The 26,357-nt window shown below is 39.0% G+C and overlaps 1 protein-coding gene across 2 annotated transcripts; it reads right to left on the bottom strand.

Annotated features, from left to right (window-relative positions):
* Positions 1–1,779: 1,779 nt before the first annotated feature.
* Tgds (TDP-glucose 4,6-dehydratase) lies at positions 1,780–25,161 on the bottom strand. 2 transcript variants are annotated; one of them, XM_074043141.1, is made up of 12 exons: positions 25,021–25,161; positions 22,048–22,114; positions 20,950–21,018; positions 19,932–20,022; positions 12,369–12,511; positions 8,585–8,683; positions 6,912–6,971; positions 5,733–5,776; positions 4,990–5,155; positions 4,388–4,446; positions 3,657–3,754; positions 1,780–2,661 (listed from the first exon to the last, which is right to left on the bottom strand). In XM_074043141.1, exons 1-12 carry the CDS (start codon positions 25,101–25,103, stop codon positions 2,576–2,578), a joined length of 1,065 nt encoding a protein of 354 aa, XP_073899242.1. In that variant the 5' UTR covers positions 25,104–25,161; the 3' UTR covers positions 1,780–2,575. The 2 variants fall into 2 exon arrangements, with proteins under 2 accessions (XP_073899242.1, XP_073899243.1); XM_074043142.1 differs by lacking the exon at positions 8,585–8,683.
* Positions 25,162–26,357: the final 1,196 nt, after the last annotated feature.

Here is a 26,357-nt window from a genome sequence, read left to right as displayed (position 1 = left end):
CATTTGGGTTCTTTCTACCTCTGCCTACTGTGAGTGATGCTGTTACTAAGCACTGGTGTGATATATCCATTTGAGTCCCTGCTTTCAGTTCTTTTGGATATGTATCCAGAAGTGGAATGGCTAGATCACATGGTAATTCTGTTTAGCTTTTGAGAAACCAACACACTATTTTCCATAGTGGCTACAGCATTTGACATTCCCACCAACAATGTACCAGGGCCCCAATTTCTCCACATTCTTGCCAACACTTATTCTGCCCCCCCATTTTGTTTTTTTTGCATAATAGCCATCTTAATGGGTGTGAAGTGCTGTCTTATTAGTTTCAATCTGCATTTTTCCCTAATAAACTGGGGCCCCATTCGAAGGGTGACTGTGCTTAAGTAACACTAGTGATCTGTGGTTGCCTGAATGCAGTATTATTTACAACTTGGTGCTTTCACTCTGCTGTCCCTGTGCCTGGACCCATCTTCAGCTTCCTCTACTAGCTCTGGTTCATCCTCTAGATTAGGCTAGTGGACCTCACAGAACCTCTAAGGTTCAGGACCCTGAAGCCAGGGAAGCTATGGGGCTAAGGAAGGTGCTGGTAGGGGAGGTGGGGTGGTATGGGGTGGAGGGGGTGAAGGGCTACTCTCCTACCCATAGTAAAGCAAAAACAAAATTGCATGTTGAATGAGATGGTGTCACCTTTGAGGATCTCAAGGGTGCAGAGGTACGCCCCCTATATATCTTCATTTAACTCACCAGTCTGGTCCCTAACTAAACATGGTGGCCTGTGGAATAGTTACAGTTACCCTCTAGAGTTTGAGGTGTATGGATGGGTGGATGGTAGAGAGTGGAAGTGTGAAGATCTGTGTATGACATGTTAATGTCCACTAGAAATCAAGCACTATAGAAGAGGCCCTGAACCGCCCAGCAGAAAAAAATGACTTGGCCAGTTATCTTTGGCCAGCCTTCATCATCAGAACCTCAGAACTGCTGGGCACTGGTGGTTCACACCTGTAATCCTAGCTACTCAGGAGGCAGAGATCAGGAGGATCACAGTTCAAAGCCAGCCTGGGCAAATAGTTTGCAAGACCCTATCTTGAAAAAACCCTTCACAAAGAAAGGGCTGGTGGAGTGGCTCAAGGTGTAGGCCCTGAGTTCAAACCCCAGTACTGCCAAAAAAACCTCTCAGAACTTCCACAATGGGTAGCTGGATAGCACAAATGAGAGATGGACCTACTCTTGGAATCTACAGCATGGTCTCACATTTACCATGGTCCATCTAGCTAGGGCCACCTGTCTGCACTTACTGTGCTGGCAACAGAGACAAATCTGAGCCCCCCAATACGGCACTGTTCAAGAAAACCAGTTATATGGTCACAAGCTGACTTTCACAATAAACATTTTTTCCATGTGCGTTTGCCTTGCTGCCTGCACAGCCTGTCAGCACCATGATCCTGTCCAACTTTCCTTCTTCTCTCTTACTTTTTTTGTCTCTACATCTCATGCAGGACTGGTACATTTGTCCTGCTCTTTCCTTCCAGACAGGGAAAATTATCTGCAGAAACTAAAGAGAAGTATACTTGGGGATCTCCAGGCACAGTGGGAGGTTGGTGTTAAGTGTACTGAAAAGTGTATTAGGGCCTTCTAATAGAGGGTCAAGAAGCCACCATACTAAAACCTGCATTTTCAACAGAGGGTCACCCAGCTTCGTCTCCCTTTCTCAGCCTAAAAGCCAGTTACTTTTTCAAGCCACGTTAAAGTCTTTAGGGCAAAAAGAGACTTAAAAACACAATCAATTATTTAAAATTTTTTTTCCATAGCAAAATAAAACATTACCCAAAATGGCATATTCTATATTAAATACATTAAAATACTGAGAATTTTATAAATAAAATCATATAAAACAGTACATATATGATAAAATTTCTGATACAGGTTATATATAGATCAACAACTGATTCTGGAAATATAAAAATTTTACATCCCATCTTTAAAAAGCATTTAACTTAATTTTATAAAATTGTAAAAAGTTAAAAAGTGCTAGATATGCTTCCATTTTGTTCCACTGTATCAAAGCGATTATAGCACAACATCTGACCTTTCAGAAAAAAGTTGAATTAGCATATAATACACATCCTACAGTGCCCGGAAATGAAATCTCTAGTACTTCCGAGGCACAAATGAAATCTCTAGTACTTCCGAGGCACCGGGAAAGGCTGGGAAGCTGAATGAGGTCTAAGCCAGCGGAGCTCGCCATCACACAGTGCTGCTGCTGTCTCTGTTCTCAGAGCCTCTTCCTGGCTCACCTCTAGACACTCCACGCATACTACTTCCTCATTTCCAGAAGTTTCCTGAAAGAATTCTGATATTTAAATTGTGTGCTAGCTGGCGGTATGGCTCAAGTGGTAAGAAGAAAATCCTGTGCCAATTATCAAAACTCTTCCAAAGTTGAGGCATTTCTCATCTGAATGGAATACAAAAAGTCATGACTCTAATTCCAAATGAAAAGAGGGCAGTCTGTTTAGTCGCGTGATTTCACACCATTTGTTGAGGTAGGGTAATTTTCTTCTTTCTCTGAAAACTATGTTGATTATATAAATGCTTGCTGTGCTGGAAAGGGTTCTAATGCCTTTTCTGCATTCTTCCAGTTATGAAAATTCTCTCTGTACCACTCAACTGATAGGAAAAACAAAAGACAAAAAAACACAACTAAACATCAAATTAATCAATGTTTTATGAGTTTCTGAAAATAAGAACAGTCTTGCCCATCAAGCAAATTAGCAACACGGTCAAACCAATTTGGTTTTGAACTTCACAATGAAGTTAATCAGAAGACACTTTATAACCTGGAAGTCCTGGAATTAAAAATTAATCTTGTTTTTTATGTTTAACTTCAAAAGTCCTCTAATACCGAACCTGCTGGTAAAAGTGCTCAACACATTCTGTTGTTAGGCAATGGTGTGGAAGAGAAGTTATTCGTACTGGTTTTAAAAGTTATTTTATAGAAAAAGTGTAATATTTGTTCATGTAAATATGGTAATATTACATCAGAGGCACAGGAAGATGATGTGGGTTTCGTTCAATTATGTGAAATTATTTTATATTACATGCTATCAGTGGAAGCTTTTTTAGTTAAAAGAAATTTAATACTTTTATCTTTGATTTTTTAAATATTTGATACACATATTTTGTATTCAACATCTGAATCAAGACTTTTTTGTAGATATCATGAACACATTTATAAATAGAGCTTTAATATCATACAGATTTTCTACTTATTTTAGTAGACTTTTCTGCACATGTTGAATGTTTCCTACTTGTTTGTTTCAAGACACTCATCAAATCTAAGATGTCACTGATCTGAAGTTGGACCATTACTTCATACTGCTATGAAGGAAAAAAGCCACAATGATCAGTGATTATAAGACACATACCTTTCAAGGATATAAAGAAAGTGAATCAATGAAACAGGTATTTGAAAGACTGGTGAGAAGTTTGTTTGTAAAGTTCAGTATGTTCAGCAACATAGTACTATTGCTAGAAATATGTTAAATATCACAATTTGAGAAGTGCAAACCACAATATTCTGAATTTGTAGAGTATTATAAAAATGAATTAATTTTTCTGTAAGTTTTTCTGAACTGTCCCTAAATGGTCAATTTTTAACATACTTGTTTTCTTTATTCCTTCATTCCAAGGCACTTTAGGTTTCCATCCTAAATCGTGAATCTTTTCTGACTTCATTGGATATCTCATGTCATTGGTAGGTCTTAGAAAACAAAACAGATTTGAAATGACATTGTGAGTATATATCGAGACATTTAAACACTAAGAGACATAATTTGTGTTCATGCAACTTTATCATAACCCATGTTTTTTTTAAAAAAAGTTCCTTAAGGACATGATTATAGAAAATGTTTTAAGTATATGTTTAAACAACCATAATCCCCAACACCTAGCCTTCTCCATGGTTTATCCTTTTTATAATTAATTTCAGTTACAATTTAGACATAAGTCTGGTACACAGAAGACATTTAGTAAATGTTTAATGAATGAAAAAATAAAGGCATGTAACTTATGACTCTTAAGTGTCAGGCCCTGGGCCAGGTACTTTATACACATTGTAATTAAACCTTAAAATACTATTCTAGGAAAGGTATTATTATTCCTATTTCACAATGGAGAAAGCTTCATATTTGAAAAGAGTTAATAACTTTCTTTCATCCACATATCTAGTAACAGTGTTATACTTAATCTGTATGACATTTATAATTAGGAAAAGAAAAGTACCAGAAAATTCAAAAGGAGATATACTAGTTTTCAGGTGATCCCATATAATTTATAATTTTATAAGTACCTCACATTTCACAACCTTTCCCCAATGTTTTAACTTGTTACTCACCTATCATTAACATAATCAACCCAATTTTCCATTTCAGACTCTGAGCTGGTCTCTTTGATCTGTCAAAATGGAGAAGACTTGAATCAAATTATAAAATGAGACCAGAGAATAACAATGGTATTTGATAGTTGATAAAAAGAAAGACAACTGCCTCAAAGTGGGGTACTTTATAGCCCATATTCCAGCTGAAGTGTAAAAAAGGATACACATATAAACAATGAGAAAAAATGTATTTTTCTGACTTTTGGTTAATATACAGTCCCTGTTTTCACTAAATCCTAGAATAATAACTGATGACTCCTAATACATATGTACACTTATTTTTAGCTTATATGTCACTGTTCTTTGAAACTAGAACACACAATATTGTACTTCTGAAATTGACGTACATCTTACAATTAAGGTATGCATACTATCCTGAGAAGCTGTTACTAAAGAAGTAGTACCACTTCAAATGAAGACATGCAGTACACATAATATGAATTTCATTTTCCATTTGTTCACTTACATTAGGGAAACTGTAAACCACTGTTACTGACTGAATTCATGATTACTATCACTTACAGTTTTGTAAGTACTACCCTTTTACAAAAGATACGTACCAACTGTATTAGCTCTTTGGCAAGCTGGACAACGGACATTTCAAAACTGGTTCCGATGTTATAAATTTCACCTGGTTTTCCCTTTTTGAGGACAGTGAGAAGTGCCTCTACTACATCAGTAGCATAAAGGAAATTCCTTGTTTGAAGCCCTGATCCATGAATGCAGCTAAACAGATTACAGAAAGCAGAATCATAAGTGTAAAAAAGTAAGCTCCACAAATAGGATAAAGCAATGACTAGGAATAACCCCAGAGAAGCCAGTTCCCATGGGGATTCTAAAATGCTTTCTCTGAAGTCACAAATTCTTGTACCTTTTCCACCTTTAACCTTAGTTCTTAAATGATGTCCAAAACTCCTGTGGATACTTAGTAAGAAACTGGAAAAAAATGGACCCCTACAAGATACTTATTAATCAATTGTATACCACAAGTTCATTTTGAGGACCTATCTATAGTTCATGAATTAAGTTAATCCTTTAAAGATAAAATTATATAAAGATAGATGCTAAATTATAGCTCAAAGTTCTATGACAAATATTAAAAATTGAAATTATCTTAGTAAGTTATAAAAATGAATTACAGATTATAATTAAATTGCTACATTAAATTGAGAAGGGATTCTTAATTTGGGAGGACATTCATGCCTATGGCCTGTAACTTGCAACTTTGTAATTTTTCAAGGAAGGACTGCTACAAAAAAATACTAGAAAAGCATTGTGGGTATAAAGATAAGTAATAACATACCACTTCCTGTTGTGCTGTAGTAAAGATATGAATTTTGGAATAACCTAAAAGAATATTAAAATATCATTTCAGACTTTGGAAATGTACTCATTAATATGAATCTGAATGCATATGATTAAAAGTATTACTAAGAAATATTTATAGAATTCTAATTTTTTTTTACCATGAATTAATGAAAAAAGCCTATAATACTTGATAAGTAAAGAACTCTAACATGGTTTGTTATTTCATAAAAACCAATTACCTAAAGATGAAACAATATAAATAGAGGCAAAATGTGAAGTCTTTGCAGGCAGTGTGCTGTTCTCACAAAGTTAATCTTTGTGTTGATTTCAAATACAAAGGCAGGAGTCATTCCTTACTTATTGCTTTGTATATACACACCCACTCAATAAGCGCTTGTGGAATTTATAAAAAGTAAATTCCAGTGTCCTTGGATTCAATCATACTTATGCTAAATATGGCAAGTAAGGAATTGCTAAATTTATGTTAAGTCTGTTAAAGATACTCCAAAAATTAAGCAATGTTAGTATTGACACCAGCACACCATCATATGGTCCTTTCCTTTGGGCAAAGTGAGAAAACCAAGTCTCCAAATTTAGGCAGAGCAGAGCAGGCAACAGTTATGTAAAACTGGGCTTAATGACATAGAACCACCCTCATGGGCATTTTTAGATATTGTAGCTACATTTCTTTATTCACTACTTGGATAAAAATAGTTGAGGCACAGTTAGCCAGCTGACAGCAAGACACTTTATGTATGTGCTTCCCACATCACTCCCTAACTAGCTTTTAACGTTTTTGCACCCTGACATACAGGTCTGACGACAAACAGTGTGGCAGCAGTGGTGGAATACTTGTATGGTGCATTACAGTCCTAGGAAGACAAGGCATCTTCTCAGACATTATTTCACTGGATCCTTCCAGATCCTTTCTGAGTATTTTTGCTAACCCCCAGTTTAAAGACAACAGTCAAGGGCCTAAGGTCATGCCAGCTAGTGAATGTCAAACTGATACTTAAACTCAAGTCTTCAAGCTCTAAGTTTGATGAGATTTGCATGCAGCCTGCATAGGACAGATAATTACAACATAAATTATCTTACACAAATGAAAGATTATTTTAAATAATGGTAAGTTATAATCGCTAGAAACTGATATGGATTCAGAAGTAGAATTTACCTTTTCCGGATATTGATGTGGTCCGTACACATTACTGATTCTTGTGATGACAACTGGAAACTGAAGAGTGAGTTCAACATTAATGTAATGGAAAGGCCCAACAATAATGATTATTTTAAAGAAATGTAGAGTTTTAACATACAGGCACCTTTACCTAAATAATTCTACAAACACCTCAAGGATAAAGCAGAGATGGTTTTTTTGTTTTTGAGGTCTTGGGACTTGAACTTAGGTCATTTGCTCCTTAGTTTTCTTTTCACATGGGGTCTGGAAGTAACTTTGGCCTAGCCTGATCTCCAACTGTGATTCCTCTGTCTCTTTCTCCAAAGAGCTGAGATTACAGGTATGAACTACCAGACCTGGCTCTCTCCTCTGTCTTTTCAGGAACCTTACATTAGAAAACCTTACATTAAGCTAGGCGTGTGGCTCACACCTGTAATCCTAGCTACGTGGGAGGTTGAGATTGGGAGGATGCCAGTTCCAGGCCAGCCTGGGCAAAAACGTTTACAAGAGTCCATCTCAATGGAAAAGGCTGGGCATGGTGGTGTGTGCCCATCATCCCAGTTACAATAGGAAGTATACATAGGATTTAGGTACAGGCTGGCCTAGGCAAAAAGTGAGACTCTATTTCCAAAATTACCAGAGTAAAAGGGGACTGGAGGCATGGCTCAAGTGGTAGAGCACCTGCCTCAAGCATGAAGCACTGCATTCAATCCCCAGTGTTGCTGGAAGGGAGGGAGAGAAAAGGGAAAGAGGGAAGGAGGGAGGGGGAAAGACGGAGGGAGGGAGGGAGGGAGGGAGGAAAGGAGGCGGGAGGGAGGGAGAAAGGAAGGAAGGAAGGAAGGAAGGAAGTCTCTTTCAAGGGCTTGGAGGGAGGTATACTTCTATAATCTCAGCACTCAGGAGGCAAAGACTGGGTACTACAATTAAAAAAAAGTCAGGAGAGGATGGAGTTCAGATAAAGGCAGAAGGTCCAAAAGGAAGTCTCTTTCTCTTTACTGAGACAAGAGGAGGATGAATACAGATGGAAGTAGGTTTGTAAGTAAGTCTGACAAACTACTGAGTATCTTCCACTTGCTCATTTCAGAGGCCACCTCTAGGACTTGGTTACATGTAACCAAACTTCAGGTTGGCTCTCGCCACTGTACCAACCTTTACAAATAAAAAGGTCTACCACAAAAGGGAAGAGAACCAATGCCACTGGAACAAACATTAAGAGAGAGAATCCCAAAGAATTCCTTGGCTTGCCTTTCTGGCCCGTATGCTAAGAACTCAAAGACTAGTGGGAAGCCAAATGTAGGGGATTTGAGCTGCTGATTTCTATTGGGTGAGGCTCCCACACTGACACTGTCAGAGCCACCAGGGGTTAAGTCTACCTCCCATTCATGAGGAGCCAAGAGAGCTGAGTCATGCAGAGAGAAGCATACAGCAGGAAAGGGAATCTGACCACCCTCTGTCTTCCTCCACTCATAGGACTCCAGTAGGGCTTTTCACTATAGCTGTGACACTCTATGTATTACTGAAATGGGAAAAAATAAATTCAAATTACTGCTTTAATGATGAACCGAACAGGAAGAGGTAGGTCCTATGTTGTCCACATAGTATAGAAATCAATTTTTTAATTTCTTAACATATAAGTAAACAGCTCAAGAGTTTCAGAAATCAGTTTTTACCTTGTATTGTTCCCAGTAAGATTGTACAAAACATTCGGCAGCTGCTTTAGATGAAGCATAAGGATTTGTAGGTTGCTGGGGTGATGATTCATCAAATTCCTAATTTTAAAGGGATATATTTTTAAAAATAAGTACTATAATACTAAGTAGAAAGCATAGTATAAGAACTGCAGGTGTAGCTCAGTGGTAGAGCACTAGCCTAGCATTCTTGAGGACCTGGGTTTGACCCCCAGCATCACAAAAATTAAACTAAATAAACCCATATTACAATGTTAATCAATGCATTTAAAAAACAATTTCTTGGCTGGACATGGTGGCACATGCCTGTTGTCTCAGCTACTCAGGAGGCAGAGATGGCAGAGGTAGGAGGATCATGATCCAAGGCCAGCCTGTGCAAAAGCATGTGTGAGACTCTACCAAAAAAATAAATAAATAAAAATTTTAAAAAGTGAAAAGTCAAATATGTGACTCAAGTGGTAAAGGGCTTGCTTAGCAATTTCAAGGTTCTGAGCTCAATCCCCAGTGCTGAAAAAAAAAATCCTGCCATAGTGGTACACACTTATCATCCATGGGAGGCTAAGGCAGGACGAAGGAGAGTTTGATTACAGCTTGAATTACATAGCAAGTCTGAGGCCAGCTTCTACTAAATAGTGAGACCCTGATTTAAGAAAACAAAACATTTTTTGAACCCTATTTCTCTGGCATTTTTCCAAGTACATGCAGTAACTTTAATGCTCATAAAAACACTGTTAAGGCTGGCCTGACACAAAGGCCCTGAGACAGAAGTGTGTCTAAAAGAACTGCAGGAAGGCCAGCCAGTGTGAGGAAGAGAGGGAGAGGAGATCAGAGAGCTGGACAGAGGCCAGGAGACAATAAACCTTGAAGACTACTGTGAAAACAAACGCTGACAGGTTTTGAGCAGAGCAATGCCACAATCTGACTCTTGACTCATTTTCTTTCTTTCTTTCTTTCTTTTTTTTCTGTGCAGTACTGGGGCTTGAACTCAGGGCATACACCTTGAGCCACTCCACTAGCCCTTTCTTTGTGTGTGTGTGTTGATCTCTGCTTCCTGAGTTGCTAGGATTACAGGCGTGAGCCACCAGCGCCTAGCCATGACTCCTGTATTCAAAGTCAGAGCTGACGGAGAATGGAAAGCACAGGAAGGAAAAAGTTTCCCTGATGAAAACTTCCAAGAGAGTTGAAAGTAGCTGCTTCTCAGAAGCAGAACTGGGGATGGAGAAATGTGCAGGACCTGCTTTTTCTCATTGTAATTCTTTTTCAACTATTTGGTTTTTTCCCCCACTAGGCATGTGTTTTGGTAAAATAAAAGTAGGCATTTAAAAAACGAGTTCAATGAAAACAGCTTTCTGCCGTGGATGCCTCCAAGGAAGCTTTGAAACAACTAGGAGAGTCTGAGGAACCATTGTGAGCAATGGAACACTGGGTGGCAATGAGAGATCGAAACAGCAATGCTTTGGATTTGCCACTCATGCCACTGTGGAGGATGTGGTGCAGCCAAGGATGCAAGGCCACATGAGGCAGATGGAAGAGTGTGGAACCTAAGACGGTGTCTCAAGAGAAGATTCTTCAAGACCAGGTTCCACTTCATTGTGGGAAAGATTTTTGTTGGCGGCATTAAAGACACTGAAGAACATCACCTAAAACATTATTTTGAACAGTGTAGGAAACCTGGTGATTGAAGTCATAACTGACCAAGGCAGTGGCTTTGCTTGCATAACCTTTGATGCCATGACTCCCTGGATAAGACTGTCACTCAGAAGTGCCATACTGTGCATGGCCACAACTATGAAATGACAAGTCAAAGAGGATGAAGTGGTCTGGAAACTGGTGGTGGTCATACAGGTGTTTTTGGTGGCAATGGCAAGTCTGGTCATGGGGAAAATTGCAGTGGTCATGCTGGTCTGGGTGGTGGGGACGGGGAGTAGGTGATATGATGGCAGCAGGGATGAGTCATATGGCTTTGGTAGAGATAGAAGCAATTTTGTAGATGGTAGAATCTGCAATGATTTTGTCAATTATGACAATCTTCAACTGACCCTTCGCCTGTAAGTGAGGAAACTTTGGAGGCAGAAGCTCTAGCCCCATGGTAGCAGAGGCCAATACTTTGCCCAAACCATGAAACTAAGGTGGCTATGGAGGTTCCCACAGAAGTAATAGCAGGAGCTATGACGGTGGCAGATTTTAATTACTGCCAGGAAACAAAGTTTAGCAGGAGAGGAGAGCCAGAAGTGACCAGGAAGCCCCAAGTTATAAGAGAATTGTGAATTCAACCAAGCACCATGGTGGCAGGACCTAGTATTACAAAGAAGACATGTTTAAACAACACGTATGTGTAAGGACAAAAAAACTTGAAGACCATATTTGTGACTAATAGTATAACAGGTTATTTAAGTTTCTGTTCTGTGAAAGTATAAAGCATTCCAGCAAAAGATTTGAATACAGATTGTCCTTCTACTGCTGTTTGCTAAAAGTAGTAGAGTAATTGTGATGCTTCATAAATGTGTCTCTTAAATGTGCTGTGTAAAGTTAGTCTACTCTGAGGCCATCTGGACCCAGCCCTAGCGGTGAGCAGTGAGAATTCCTTTAGGGAGATGCCGGGTTCCATTTCAAACTTCTTCACACCCTGCTTGGACAGAAAAGTCACTGTTTTCAGAAACCTTGGGACATTCTGAAGTTCTCTGCTGAAACTGTCTCCCAAACAAGGTCATGGAATTATTTGGTAATAAGAATGATTGTAGGCCCATCTTATGTAATGTATTTAATAATGGGAGGTGGGAATAAAGCTTGGGTATCACCCATTATCATGTGTGATCAATAAGTGATTTAATTCTCAGACAAACGTATGGATTTAGGACTGGAAGACTGGACTGGACCTTCCCCACCCCCCACTGCTGGTAATCTGGAATGCTTCTATCAAAATGCAAATTCAAATCTCTGCTGGAGTAGAAAACAGCAGTTGACTAATACAATCCCATAAGCCCCATATCTGAAGTATTTTAGGGACCTTTTTAAAATGACAAGTACTATTAAGAGTTTAACTTTAATTTTTTTTTTTTTTTTTTTTTGGTGGAACTGTGTTTCACTCAGGGTTTTGTGCTTACAGAGCAGGCACTCTACTGCTTGAGCCATACCTCTAGCCCCCAGTAAGAATTTAACTAACATAAAAAAATAAACTTTCATTCAAGGAAAACTGCAGTTTCACTGCATCATAGGTCAACTGCAGTAGTAATTTAGAGATTGAGACTAAAAATATGAGGAACCATGTTATTTTCTAATTCCTAATTTCATTTTAACTACAGTTTTCCTTTAAATATGACACAAGATCACAAGACCATCCTGAAGTATTAATTACATAGAAAATGACCTTTAACTATTAATAACTGTTAAGTTTACCCAATAATTGTTACTTGTACATAGATTCTTTTCAGCCTTCCCTTTCACACCCCCCTTAATTTCAGTGCCACCAAACCTAATAGCATGGATATTTGTTTAATGTTTAAAGAGATAAACTGTGTTTGCAACAAAGTCAGTCAAATTAGGATTAATTTGTACCAAGATGAGGCTGTTCTCATCTTGAAATGGCATCACTGGATTGAAGAAAAGAGACAATAGAAGACAGCAGAGTTCAGGAAAAGTTTTATATCATGGTACAGTGTAAGCAGATGGAATACACACCTCTCCCATCCACATCCTAACCAGGCCTGATCTTGCTTAGCTTCCAAGATCAAAGAGATCAGGTGCGTTCTGTATTTTCCAAGCTTACCTGATCGAGACTGCCTCCATATACTTCATCTGTGCTGATGTAAATGAATCTCTCCACTCTCGCCTCATGGGCAGCCCTTACCAAAACGTGAGTGCCATAAACATTAACATATGTAAACTCGAAGGCACGGATAAATGAAAGATCTAAAAAAAGAGAGGAAAGCTGTGACAATTCCACCCAAGGGACAAAAGAAAACCCAAATAATGGATTCAGATTTAACAGAGCGCTATCACTTCTCTTTACTCACCATAATTACGAGACTTTTAAGAAGTAACACGCAAACATTGATATTTATGATTTCTTCAGTCCTAAATTACAAGGTACACGTACACTTCTTGAAGCCTTGAAAAATACTAGAGCTAAATTTTGCAGGAAACACTTTTTTATCTTACAAAGAAAATATAAAATGATACATCGAAATTTCAAATTTACTTTTCTTGAAACTTCCAATTTCTAGTATTTGAGGGTAAGTTACTTTAAAATAAGTTCAAGTTAAAAGAACTAAAACTCTCTGGTCAGGAAATGGGGGAACATTCCTAACTATGACTCTCAATTCAGAAGCAACAACAAGACATGGATAATGGATAAATCTGATTACATAAAAATTCTTGTGTATTTTTTTCTTTCTTTGTTGAGACAGCATCTCACACTATGTAGCTCAGGCTGGTATGGAACTTGCTCTGTAATCCAGGATGGCCACGAACTCTCAATCCTCCTGCCTCAGGTCCCCAGTTGCTGGGATTATGGTGATGCCCCACAACACTCAGCTCTTGCATTGTTTTTTTTAAAAAAAATCATGTCGGGGGTATGGGGATGCACACCTGTAATTCTTTTTTTTTTTTTTTTTTCATTTTTCTTTTATTATTCATATGTGCATACAAGGCTTGGTTCATTTCTCCCCCCTGCCCCCACCCCCTCCCTTACCACCCACTCCACCCCCTCCCGCTTCCCCCCTCAATACCCTGCAGAAACTATTTTGCCCTTATCTCTAATTTTGTTGTAGAGAGAGTATAAGCAATAATAGGAAGGAACAAGGGGTTTTGCTGGTTGAGATAAGGATAGCTATACAGGGCATTGACTCACATTGATTTCCTGTGCGTGGGTGTTACCTTCTAGGTTAATTCTTTTTGATCTAACCTTTTCTCTAGTTCCTGGTCCCCTTTTCCTATTGGCCTCAGTTGCTTTAAGGTATCTGCTTTAGTTTCTCTGCATTAAGGGCAACAAATGCTAGCTAGTTTTTTAGGTGTCTTACCTATCCTCACCCCTCCCTTGTGTGCTCTTGCTTTTATCCTGTGCTCATAGTCCAATCCCCTTGTTGTGTTTGCCCTTGATCTAATGTCCACATATGAGGGAGAACATACGATTTTTGGTCTTTTGAGCCAGGCTAACCTCACTCAGAATGATGTTCTCCAATTCCATCCATTTACCAGCGAATGATAACATTTCGTTCTTCTTCATGGCTGCATAAAATTCCATTGTGTATAGATACCACATTTTCTTAATCCATTCGTCAGTGCTGGGGCATCTTGGCTGTTTCCATAACTTGGCTATTGTGAATAGTGCCGCAATAAACATGGATGTGCAGGTGCCTCTGGAGTAACAGTCTTTTGGGTATATCCCCAAGAGTGGTATTGCTGGATCAAATGGTAGATCGATGTCCAGCTTTTTAAGTAGCCTCCAAATTTTTTTCCAGAGTGGTTGTACTAGTCTACATTCCCACCAACAGTGTAAGAGGGTTCCTTTTTCCCCGCATCCTCGCCAACACCTGTTGTTGGTGGTGTTGCTGATGATGGCTATTCTAACAGGGGTGAGGTGGAATCTTAGTGTGGTTTTAATTTGCATTTCCTTTATTGCTAGAGATGGTGAGCATTTTTTCATGTGTTTTCTGGCCATTTGAATTTCTTCTTTTGAGAAAGTTCTGTTTAGTTCACATGCCCATTTCTTTATTGGTTCATTAGTTTTGGGAGAATTTAGTTTTTTAAGTTCCCTGTATATTCTGGTTATCAGTCCTTTGTCTGATGTATAATTGGCAAATATTTTCTCCCACTCTGTGGGTGTTCTCTTCAGTTTAGAGACCATTTCTTTTGATGAACAGAAGCTTTTTAGTTTTATGAGGTCCCATTTATCTATGCTATCTCTTAGTTGCTGTGCTGCTGGGGTTTCATTGAGAAAGTTCTTACCTATACCTACTAACTCCAGAGTATTTCCTACTCTTTCTTGTATCAACTTAAGAGTTTGGGGTCTGATATTAAGATCCTTGATCCATTTTGAGTTAATCTTGGTATAGGGTGATATACATGGATCTAGTTTCAGTTTTTTGCAGACTGCTAACCAGTTTTCCCAGCAGTTTTTGTTGAAGAGGCTGCTATTTCTCCATCGTATATTTTTAGCTCCTTTGTCAAAGATAAGTTGCTCATAGTGCACACCTGTAATTCTAACTACATGGGAGGCATAATTGGGTCCCAGGCCAGCACAGACAAAAGTGGGAGATCTTATCTAAAAAATAAACTAAAGAAAAGTGCTGTGGTATGGCTCAAGTAGTAGACCACTGGAGTTCAAACCCAGTACCACCAAATCAAACAACAACAAAACAAAACTAAAAACAAAATAAAAAGATACATGACAAACTGGGGAAAATAAGTGAATTTACTGGAGACAAAGGGTTAATATCTTCAATCTACAAATAACTTCTAACAGCCCTATAGTTTAAGTTCATAGGAGACATAAACAAATAGTTTAGACAAAGAAATATAAGTGGTCCTTAAGCTTATGATGTACAACCTCATTTACAATAAGGAAAACTCAAATTCAAAACTCAGAGATGCCAGTTCTTACTTACCAGACTGGCAAAGCCTCAAAAATTTGACAAGCCATTTTGTTGGCGAGCTGATGTGGGAAAGGCCCTTCTACACAGTGGGAGACTATAAAGTGTTTAGAAGCCCTCAGGAAGGAAATCTGGCAATATCTAGTCAATTAGTATGCCTTTCTCTCCTAACTCAGAGTTACAGACTGAACTGCGTTCCCCTAAAGTTTGTGCTGATGCCTAACCCCCACCCACATGTGTCCAACTGTGACTATCTTTAGAGAGAGGTGCCTCAAAGAGGTGATCAGACTAAAATGAGGACTTTAAGATGGGTCCTAATCCAAACTACCTATTGTCCCTATAAGAAGAGGAAATGTGTGTACAAAAAGAGATGCCAGGAGATGCACACAGAGGAAGGGCCACATCAGGACATAGAGAGGGCAGCCAGCTGCAGGCCAAGGAGAGGCCTCAGAAGAAGCTAACCCTGCCAACACATTGATCTTGAACTTCTGGCCTCTAGAACGCTGAGAAACACAGCTCTGTTTTTAAGCATTTAGTCTGTAGTACTTTGCTCTGGCAATTCTAGCAGACTAATGTACCCAGCAATCCAACTTCTAGGCATCTCACCCCAGTATCAATTAATAAATACACAAAAGACACAGGTACAAAGCCATCTACTGCAAAAAACAGGAAAAAGTAGGAAATTAATCTAACTTTGGTACATCTACATCCAGAGTACTATGAAAATAAAAAGGAATGTAAGAATCTCTATATTCTATTATAGAGTGATCTCCTCTATATACTACTAAATAAATTTTAAACAAAAGCAAGACAGAGAAAGCTGTGTACTGGAGGCTATCATTACTCTAAGAAGGGCAGCAGAACACAAAGAACAGACCATAGCAGAAAGGACAGACCATAGCAGAAAGCTAGACTTTTTAAAATGCTCCCTGTTTGGGAGATTTGATGTTGGAACTGTATCCATGCTTTAAATAACTGAAAAATAAAATTTAATTTAAAAAAAAGCAATTCATAAAAATAAAAAGACAAGAAACATGAATTCAACTACATATTTACTTTGTTACATAACTATGCAGAGGAATTCTTCCAAGTTACTTCAAAACAAAAATATCTGACCATATACCCAGAGAGAAAGCAAAGACCAAAATCCCTACTATAAGAGAAAACGCTCTACACTGCTATTCGTACACAGTGCCTTTGAGATCTGAGAGGAAAGGACATATGAATGTGAGACAATACGGTTAAGAAACTCAGAGTCTGAATTGGATATCTCAACATGAACTCATGATACTTTTAATCTTAAGTAATCTTAAAACAAAATAGCTTCAGTTCTGTCACTGAAAAAGCCTAGGAAACTATGCTCAATCAGCAGCATCCCAGTGCCCACATGACAGCCTCTAACTACTTCTGACACTGGAAGGAGCTGGAGCTCCTCAGAGAAAATCTTGGTTCCAGATAATGGGAAGAAACCATGAGATCCAGCCTGGGACATCCTGGCAGCAGAAGACAAGATGGCTCCAAAGACTACGAAGGCTGTCAAAAAGGACTCAGAAAGCAACTAGAACAGCCTCTCAGTGGCTGATGGTGGGCCAATTTGAACATAAAGAAAAATAACTGGAATTGACTAAAACAAAGAAATAAACAAAACCTAAGTATGTTAAAAGCTACAAATTCATGATTATTCTAAAACCAAAGAAAGAAAACATTAGGGAACCAAGTCATCACAATGAAACCTATTATATAAATAAAAAGAACCAAGTAGTTAACCTGGCCTTTCAGTATTAATTATATCTCAATAATTATTAATCGTAATTATTTATATGGAAAACCTGCTTAAACATAGTTATTCCAGATATAAAAGAAAAATAAATTATTTAGTTAGAATACCATTGGCAAAGCTCTGATATACATGAATATCAACTACCTATAACAGTAATATTGATTATATGAAATAATAAGAATGTTATCTCATGGGTGCTAAAAGACAAATTTAAACAAGACAGACCTTAAACTTCAGATCAAAACAGGGCTGGGTGGTGGTCTCTCATACCTGTCTACTTGTGCTACTCACAAGGCAGAGATCAGAAGGATACCAGTTCAAGGTCAGCCCAGGCAAAAAGTTCGAGAGAGACCATCTCAACCAGCAAAAAGCTGGGTGTAGTGGTACACACATGTAATCCTGGCTATGTGGGAAGTGTGAACAGGAGGACTGCAGTTCAGAGCATTCTGGGCATAAATGTGAAACACTATTCAAGAAATACCTAAATCAAAAAGGAGTAGGGTTGAGGATCAAGAGGTACAGCATCTGCCCAGCAAGCGCAAGGTCCTGAGTTCAAACCCAATACTGCTAAAAAAAACTAAATAAAAACAAACTTAGAAACAAATAATGGAATTAAAGTGTACTACCTGGGAAGAGGGCAAAGGTTCTGATGGCTTTTACATTTGCACTTTTGATAAGCTAATTACACATGTGTAATGTCTAAGGTAAAACTCTCAAAGAATACAAACAGAATATATATCCTCCAAGTTAGAGAGAAAGAAAGAGAGTAAGAAAAACTCCTCAGCCAAGTCCTTAAAAAGGCAAGCAGGACAGTAAATGTCAATGCTGGTCAGAATGGACTTAAAAAAACAAATGCCAAATACATGTTTGTAAGAAATGCAGTTAAACCATAAAGGTAGAAAAAGGGTTGGAAATAAAAGGACATAAAAAAGACATGAGAAGCCAGGTACCGGTGGCTCACGTCTATAATCCTGGCTACTCAGCAGACAGACATCAGGAGGATTAAGGTTCGAAGCCAGCCTGGCAAATAGCGCATGAGACCCCATCTCGAAAATATATAACACAAAAAAGGGCTGGTGGAGTGGCTCAAAGTGTAGGCCCTGAGTTCAAGTCCCAGTACTGCAAAAAAGAACCAGACATGAGACGGTGACACAGGCATACTGATGTCAGTCTTCATCACTAAGGAAGAAGATTATGTGACAAAGATAAAAGGTTCAACTCTCTAGAAACGTAGACATTACTGCTTCTCATTGAAATATCCCTTTCAATGAGAGATACTGAGAAATGTTTCACAGAGAAAAGGCAGTCACTTAAACAACACACAACAGACTTCAACAGCGTTCCTCAAATGAAGAAATCCAACTCTCCAAATCACGCAAAAAATATAAAAAGTACTCATTTTCATTTTCTTAGCAATCAGGGAAAATGCGAATTAAAACATTGAGAGAGCATTACACAGTGCTAAGAGTGACAAAAACGAACCTATCTGACAAAACTAAGCTTTGTTGAAATCTGAGAAAATAGATTCCTAGAGGAGCAGAAATTAGTATAATTAGTTCAAAAACAGTTTTATCTTCAAAAGAATAGTGCTATCTTAATGTTGAAGAATGCAGTATTATACAGCACTGAAAATGAAAACCTATTACCTATACCCAACTACATGGATGAATCCTCATGGATTTTTAAAAAGTAAGACAAAAAAAACTACATGAGATTTCATAAATATACATATGTATTTTATAAAATTTTAAAGCAGCAAAAATTAAACTACAATGTTTAGGGGTATATACATAAACAGCAAAACTGCAGAGAAAAGCAAAGGAAACCATCAATTTGTATCAGGCAGGAGGCAGTATTGGACTACAGTAAGCCCGCCTTATTCACAGGCTTATCACATACAGTTTTGACCAAGAATGGTCAAAACAATAATAAATTTAAAAAAAAAAGAAAGAAATTTTAGATGAAAAACTTTTAATTCCCATGCATGAACTGCACAGCTCAGCTGATGTGAAGCTCTGACAGTCCTGTGCTCTTGTCAGGTGTGTTTAAATCATTGTGTGACCTGCTGAGCACTTCCTTGCCTTTTATTTTGTCAAAATTTCCCTCCTAAAAAGCAAATGGTGGGGCTCAAGAGGTACAGCGCCTGCCTAGCAAGCATGAGATCCTGAGTCCAAACCCCAGTGCTGCCAAAAAAAAAAAAAAAAAAAAAAAAAAAAAGCAAATAGTGCCCAGAAAGCAAAGTGAAAGTTATGCCAAAAAGAGAACGCAATGTGCTTCACGGAAGCGATAAAGTGAAGATTTTAGATCTGTCAAAAGGCGGTGTGGCTTTAGTAGAAGTTGGGGGGCGTATGGGAAAAGTAAATCAAGCACCCACAGTATGGCACTGAACTCTGCATCCTAAGCAATAGTGCTCTCCTGGAACCACACCCTGCAGACACCTGCAGACACCATAGTTAGTACCAAAGAGGATTTGGGAGCATTCTGCCTTTTGGGTGATAGCTACATGGGTACTCACGTTATTATTTAATTGTGCTTCTAAATTGTTCTGGACATGTCACACTTCACAGTAAAAACTCTAGACTAATTATTAGAAAGTATCTCAAATGCACAAAACAGTACAGATAACAGTATCCCGTTCATCTGTGTACCCACCACTCAAGAAAAACAACACAAAAAAATACATTTTGGAAGCCCACTTCCTCATTCCCTCTTCAGAAATAATCACTAACCTAAATTTGGTTAACTTGAATTTTTAAGATACTTTCCAGTTTTATTTCAACCCCCACTAACAAAATTGATGGAAAAGTGCCGAATCTATCAATGGTGTTATGATCATGGGCTTGTTTTCGGGTACAGCATGTATTTTAATTTAACCCCGTTACTGGACTCTGAACTTAAAAAGAGTTATCCACTGTGGAGAAAATCACCAATGACAACTGTAACATAAAAGTACTCTTACCTACATGTGTTTGTGCAGCGAAATGTAGAACTATGTCTACTTTCTCTGTTTCAAAAAGCACTTTCACAAAGTGAGAATCACATATGTCACCCTAGGTGAAAAAGCAAACAGAAGCTAGGTTTCTTTCTGCACTCTTATTCACAGTAACCATTTTTACTTTAACATACCCCATTTCTCATACATCCCCCATTTCAATACGGAATACCTTAAACATTCAGATAAGTAGTACAGCAAGTATAGTAATGATGTATTGAATATGATATTCAATCCAAAAGATATCTTCCAATAAGTGAAAAAAAAGGTATTTTATTGAGCACCAAGTACTGCTAAATATTCTGCTAGCTTCTTTTCACATTCTTCCTAGCTTAAGATATCAGTAGGGAAATTTTTTTAGCATTAAAAGCAAACCTCTGATGGCACCATTACTGAAACACATTTAAAGTGTAATAACTGGAATGAAATAGGAGAACATATTTTGCCACAAGTAAGCAAAATTGTGGTACTTTTGATATTAATATGGGCACTTAATCATCTAAAAATATGAATTCTCAACAAATCTTCAGCAACTGAAGAAAACGCTTTTCACAGAACAGAATTATCAAATGGTTGTTTAGGACATTAAGTTTTGAGTTAAAAAGACAACCAGTTCTCCAGACAACGGCCTCACGAGGGAAGACTGCCCCAAGACCTACACTGTTTAGTGTACCTTATAGACCACCACCACATATTATACTGACCACTTCAAATCCCAGAAAGGCGTTACTTAAAGAGGCTAGTGAAGACCCAAAATTACAAAGCATGTAAATTCAGTCAGTTCCTCATAGACTTGTTTAGATAATTTTGTCTATACCATGTACTCCTTCTGGAAATTAACTATCTGATCTTTTAAAAGGTCTTTAATAAGCACACCTTCCAAACCCCTTTCATGCAAGTTTCTAATGTAGAAAGATAATTCTGCATGACTAAAGAGTCACAATACAGTAATTATATATATATTTAAAAAAAGCAACTTCCATACCTGTATAAATTTGTAGTTTTTTTTGTTAGAAATGGTTTCAAGATTCTTCAAGCTTGCACAATAATCCAGCTTGAAACATGAGAGTGTGGCAGGAGATAACAAAGTGGTATTAGCTTTTTCTATAACATAGCAATTTATTTTAAACTACAGATGTTAAAGACTAACACAATAATATGTCTTCATGTGCTTGCTGTGTTTTCACACATTTTAAGCTTCTGACATCTTAAAAATAAAAAAAAATAAAAATAAACACTTTGTTACCTTTTCCGAATGAACCCCCAAATTAACCTTTTTATAAATTTCTACTTTAAAAAACATCCCTGCCCAAACTTGCCTGCAGTCACTGGTGGCTAGAAAAGTTTACTATTCTTGACAGAAAAGGAACTAGGGATTGAAAATAAAACTAAGGCCCTATTGCATCTTCTGTTTAACCAAAAAGTCCAATGTCTACCAATCATGGCCTTCAGAGAGACTCCAATTATTGCTGCACAGTCTCAAAACCAAATTAATTAAATTGCATTTTAATCTTTAAAAATACATAATTTGCCAGGAAGTGACAATTATAAAATCAAATAGTTAAATAATTAAATTAAATAAAGCACATCAACATTAAAAAAAAGACTAGCAATCACAATGTTACACTAAATATTGAATTTTTGTAAAAATACTGCCCTTAAACCTATATTTCCTGGGTGGAGTAGTGCATTCCTTTAATCCTAGCACTTGGGAGGCAGAGGCTAGAGGATATCAAGTTTGAGGCCAGAATGAGCTACATAGTGAAACTCTATCTCAAAAAACACAAGGGCTAGAGATGTAGGTCAGTGGTACAGCACTTGCCTAGCAGGTGCAAGGCCCTGGGTTTGGGCCCCAGCACCAAAAAAAAAGTACAAAAACCCAAACAATTGTACTTTATGAGTTACCATAATAGGTGAGTGTCAAAAGATCTTACATAGGTTAAATACAGCATGAACACATGACTATACAGACCCCTAAGTGGCTAAAATTACTAAATAAAAAACAGGATTTAGTACTTTTAAAAAAACATAATTGAACTGGCATGTAATTTCAGGGCAACAGGTTAATTTTTATAAAACTCACCTTGTCTAGATTTATGATCATATAGTTTGGATAATCTTCCACCAAAGAGACAATCACGTGTGATGCACTAGAAGAAGAAAGTACATCATGTGAGTGGAAAACTTTCATCTTTTTAGATTCCTGAATGTCTTTCTAAGCTGTTGAGTATTAGAAAAATATTCAAAGATAACTTTAAATTTTTCCAAGATAACAGAAATAATGTAAGTACACTGAATATATGAACATTTTGGACCAAACTTCTCAACAGTATCTATAAACTAACTCTCACACTCCCTTTTTTTTTTTTTTGACTTTTTTTTTTTTATTCATATGTGCATACAAGGCTTGGGTTATTTCTCCCCCCTGCCCCCACCCCCACTCTGCCCCCTCCCTCTCCCCCCCGACTCCCTAAATACCCAGCATAAACTATTTTGCCCTTATCTCTAATTTTGTTGAAGAGAGAGTATAAGCAATAATAGGAAGGAACAAGGGTTTTTGCTGGTTGAGATCAGGATAGCTATACAGGGCATTGACTGACATTAATTTCCTGTGCATGTGTGTTATCTTCTAGGTTAATTCTTTTTTATCTAACCTTTTCTCTAGTTCCTGGTCCCCTTTTCCTATTGGCCTCAGTTGCTTTTAAGGTGTCTGCTTTAGTTTCTCTGCATTAAGGGCAACAAATGCTAGCTAATTTTTTAGGTGTCTTACCTATCCTCACCCCTCCCTTGTGTGCTCTCTCTTTTATCATGTGCTCAAAGTCCAATCCCCTTGTCTCACACTCTCGTTACACTATGTAGGAGAGAGAATTCACTGATGCTGGATATAAAGAAAAAATTAATTTAACCAAATGATGTTGTCACTGCATCCAGCGAGAGTAAATCAGAATGAAAAGTATAATGGGTGCTAGTCAGAAGGACTACTGAAACTACACCATGCCTTTACAGGAACAGTAGATATTAAAAACAAACAAACAAACAAAAAAACTAAACCAACTAGGTGCAGAGGCTCACGCCTGCAACCCTAACTATGTGGGAGGCTGAGATCAGGAGGATCAAGGTTTGAGGCCAACCCAGGCAAATAGAGAAACTTCATCTTCAAAATAACTAGAGCAAAATGGACTGGAGGTGTGGGTCAAGCAGTATACTCCTACTTTGCAAGTTGCAAAGCCCTGAGTTTAAACCTCAGTCCCACAAAAAAAAAAAAAAAAACCCAACAACAACTTAATCAGAACGGATGCTAGTGATGCATGCTCATCACCCCAAGCTACACCAGAGGCTGAGATCAGAAGGATGCAGTTCCAGATCTGCCTGGGCAAAAAATAAGACCTTCTCTCCAAAATAATCAGAGCTAAATGTGCTGGAGGCCTAGCTCAAGTGGTAGAGTAGCTGTCTAGCAAGTGCAAAGCCCTGGGTTCAAACCTCAGTACCACCAAAAAACCCCAACACCAAAAAAGAAACTTTAGATCAGTTTGAGTAGTCTTTATAGCAACTTCTGCAACTGCTGTCTCTTGATACAAGAATTTGATGGTGTAAATGAAAATAGTCAGGATGATCCTGAACTAAATTGAGGTTTCCCAAGATAATAATGGTTGAAGACATCCTGAGATGGATATTTGCCATGGTTCCAGGGCTTCTGAAGTAGAACCAGAGGCATATCTCAGTGAGAAAATCTAGCAGATTCTGTAACTTACTTAAGATGTTGGACTCCAAGGAGTAAGTGCAAGCCTTGACCAAATTATGAAGTCAAAATTTGTTTCACAGCATTTTCCAGAACATACCCTTCCTGGACCAGCACTCTCACACATGGAACACACTTTCATATCCATACTCCTCATTAAGTGAATCTTGCCTGCCTGGTACTCTCCCCCAACTGACTGTCAGATTAGAAATGATGAATTAATGGGGCAACTGAGCAATACATAAGAACTCCACATTCCATCTCCTCTCACTGGACACTTGAGTTCCCTGAGGGTAGGAGTTTCCTGCTTAGTACTCATGCATTCATCCATTCAGCAATTACTGAAGACCTTCACAAAATGGGCCAGGCATTCTTCCAGGTGCTTAGCGTCCGCCCTCATGGAGATGACAGTTTACAATAGGAACGCAGGCAACGAACATGTGAGCACAAATACGCAATATACATTCAGGTCAGAGCTAGATGAGATACTTGGGAGATGGGCTACTTCAGATCGGGTGGTCAGGTAAACACCTCAATTGAGCAGCACAAACAGCCTAAGTAAAGGAGAAGTACAAAGGCCTCAAGACTAGCCTTGTGTGCTCCAAGGACCTAGGAAGGTAAGTGTGGCAGGTACAGAAAACAATGAAATCGAGTTGGAAAAGCAGGGCTTGAGTGCATGAGTCTTCTACATATGCTGGAGTTTGGAGCTGAAGTCTGACGGAACTACTGGAGTAAAATGCTATGCATTAACAAAATCCGATACACCTAAACACTGACTTGTGTGGGGGGCAGACTAAGGGAATACTGCAACAGCAGTATTTCAGGCAAAAGAAGGGCTTAAGGTGGACGGGGGCCATTGGTAAGGAGCAGACGCACTGCGAATATACTTTAGAAGTAGAGAGAGGATTGCTGATCGAATCTGAGGCAGAAGCAACAAACACTCCGGCAGGTTGTCAGAAAGGGTGTTTAAGGATACGCTGAGTAAGTAAGTCCTATCGTGGTCCCCAATCATTGGGAGAAGAAAACGTCCCTGTGGGCGGGTGGGAGGCCTGCACTGAGGGTAGGAAGCAGATGGAGATTCTGCTGCCATAGTGATAGGTGCTAAGCATCTCGGGCCGGGTAGGAGGGGGCAGTACCACAACAACTCGTGCGTTTTAAACAAGTCGCAAAGGAACCGCGTCTCCGCGGTCCGGGTCGTGCATTCGGAACCTCCAGACCCCCCAAAGCTGAACCCAAACTGCCAAAGGCAAACAGAGCCGCAGGAAAAGGTTAGGGGTTCTGGGGAGAAACTGCTCGGCCAGTGGCGCGGTTACCTACATGAAACCAGCACCCCCGGTCACCAGGACCCGCTTCGCAAAGCTGCCAGGACCCAGGGGTTCCGCCAGTACCGCCGCCGACATCGCCCAGCTTGGCAGTGCCCAGCACCGTAAAGCGCCGGGTGTGACGACCAGAGAGAAGTACCACCACGACCTTTTGCGACACTCGTTGCCCGCCCCCCCCCCCTCCCAGTACACGTTACAGGAAACTCGGCTGCAGCTTCCGGACAGTGGCCGCTGAAGCCGATTTCTCCCCGCCCACTGGGGGGCGGAGCGAGGCGGGGTGGAGCGGGGGCCACGCAGCACCGCGCAGGCGCAGATGCCTTGGCCAATGCCTGCGGCCCGGGCGGTGAAGTCTGGAACGTTTTATAGACAAGGGTCACCAGCATGGGTTAGGCGGTGCTTAGATACACAGAAGTTCAGCATTATGAGTGACTTATTTTCCTTCTTTTGCCATCTCCAGAGAGTATGCACCTGTTGAATGGAGGAGACCCAAGGAATTCTCTTTGTGCATTATGGAAAAGGGAGGTTGTGATTGCAAAATTGTATTTTACTGTTGTTAATATGATTGCAGACAGCACAGGCGACTTGCAGTCACGACAAAGATGTTCCCTAGACCCTACCCCGAGACTTTCTTATTCTCCCTGTGCTCGCTCCGCCCAGCCTCCTGGTCTTCCCTGCTCTTGCTCAAATTGCCCTCAAATTGCCCGCGCGTGCTACTTTTAAAGGCCTGGGTGCCCTTTCCTCAGATGTCTGCCTCGTTTTTACCCCCTGTTTTTCAGTTCTCAGCTTAAATGTGATCCTGTTAGCGTTCTTCCTTGACCATCCAATTAAAGTAGCGAGCTGTATTCTACCCTGAAGAGCCGTCTCACCCTCCTTGTTTTCCTTTATAACACTGATCAGCACCCAGGGTGATGAGGTCATCGTTCCCTGTCTCTGCTCCATGAAGCTGGGAGCTTTTTGTTGCTTTCTATAATCCCAAATTTCTAGAACCAGACCGGGCACAATCAGTAAATTGTCGTCCAACGGATAAACCTTTTTATTCCTCATAGCATTTTACTAAAGCCTAAACAACGGGAATATACATATACGTGGAAGTTATCATCTGTGGCAAACTTTAAAAATTTTTATTCATTTATTTTTCAGGGTTTTAATATGTAGCCCAGGCTGGTTAAATGATTATCCTACCTTGGCCTCCAAAGTGCTGGAATTACAGGAGTGCATCACCACAGCTAGTCATTTTTACAAACTTTTTTGAGGGAAAAGTCCTAATACATAAGAACAGTTCAAATGCATATACTGTGACCCCCAACCTCCATGAAGTATAATATTGATAAT

The sequence above is a fragment of the Castor canadensis genome, chromosome 10, assembly GCF_047511655.1.
Source record: "Castor canadensis chromosome 10, mCasCan1.hap1v2, whole genome shotgun sequence".
Classification (NCBI taxonomy): domain Eukaryota; kingdom Metazoa; phylum Chordata; class Mammalia; order Rodentia; family Castoridae; genus Castor; species Castor canadensis.
This window is presented reverse-complemented; position numbering and strand designations above follow the sequence as displayed.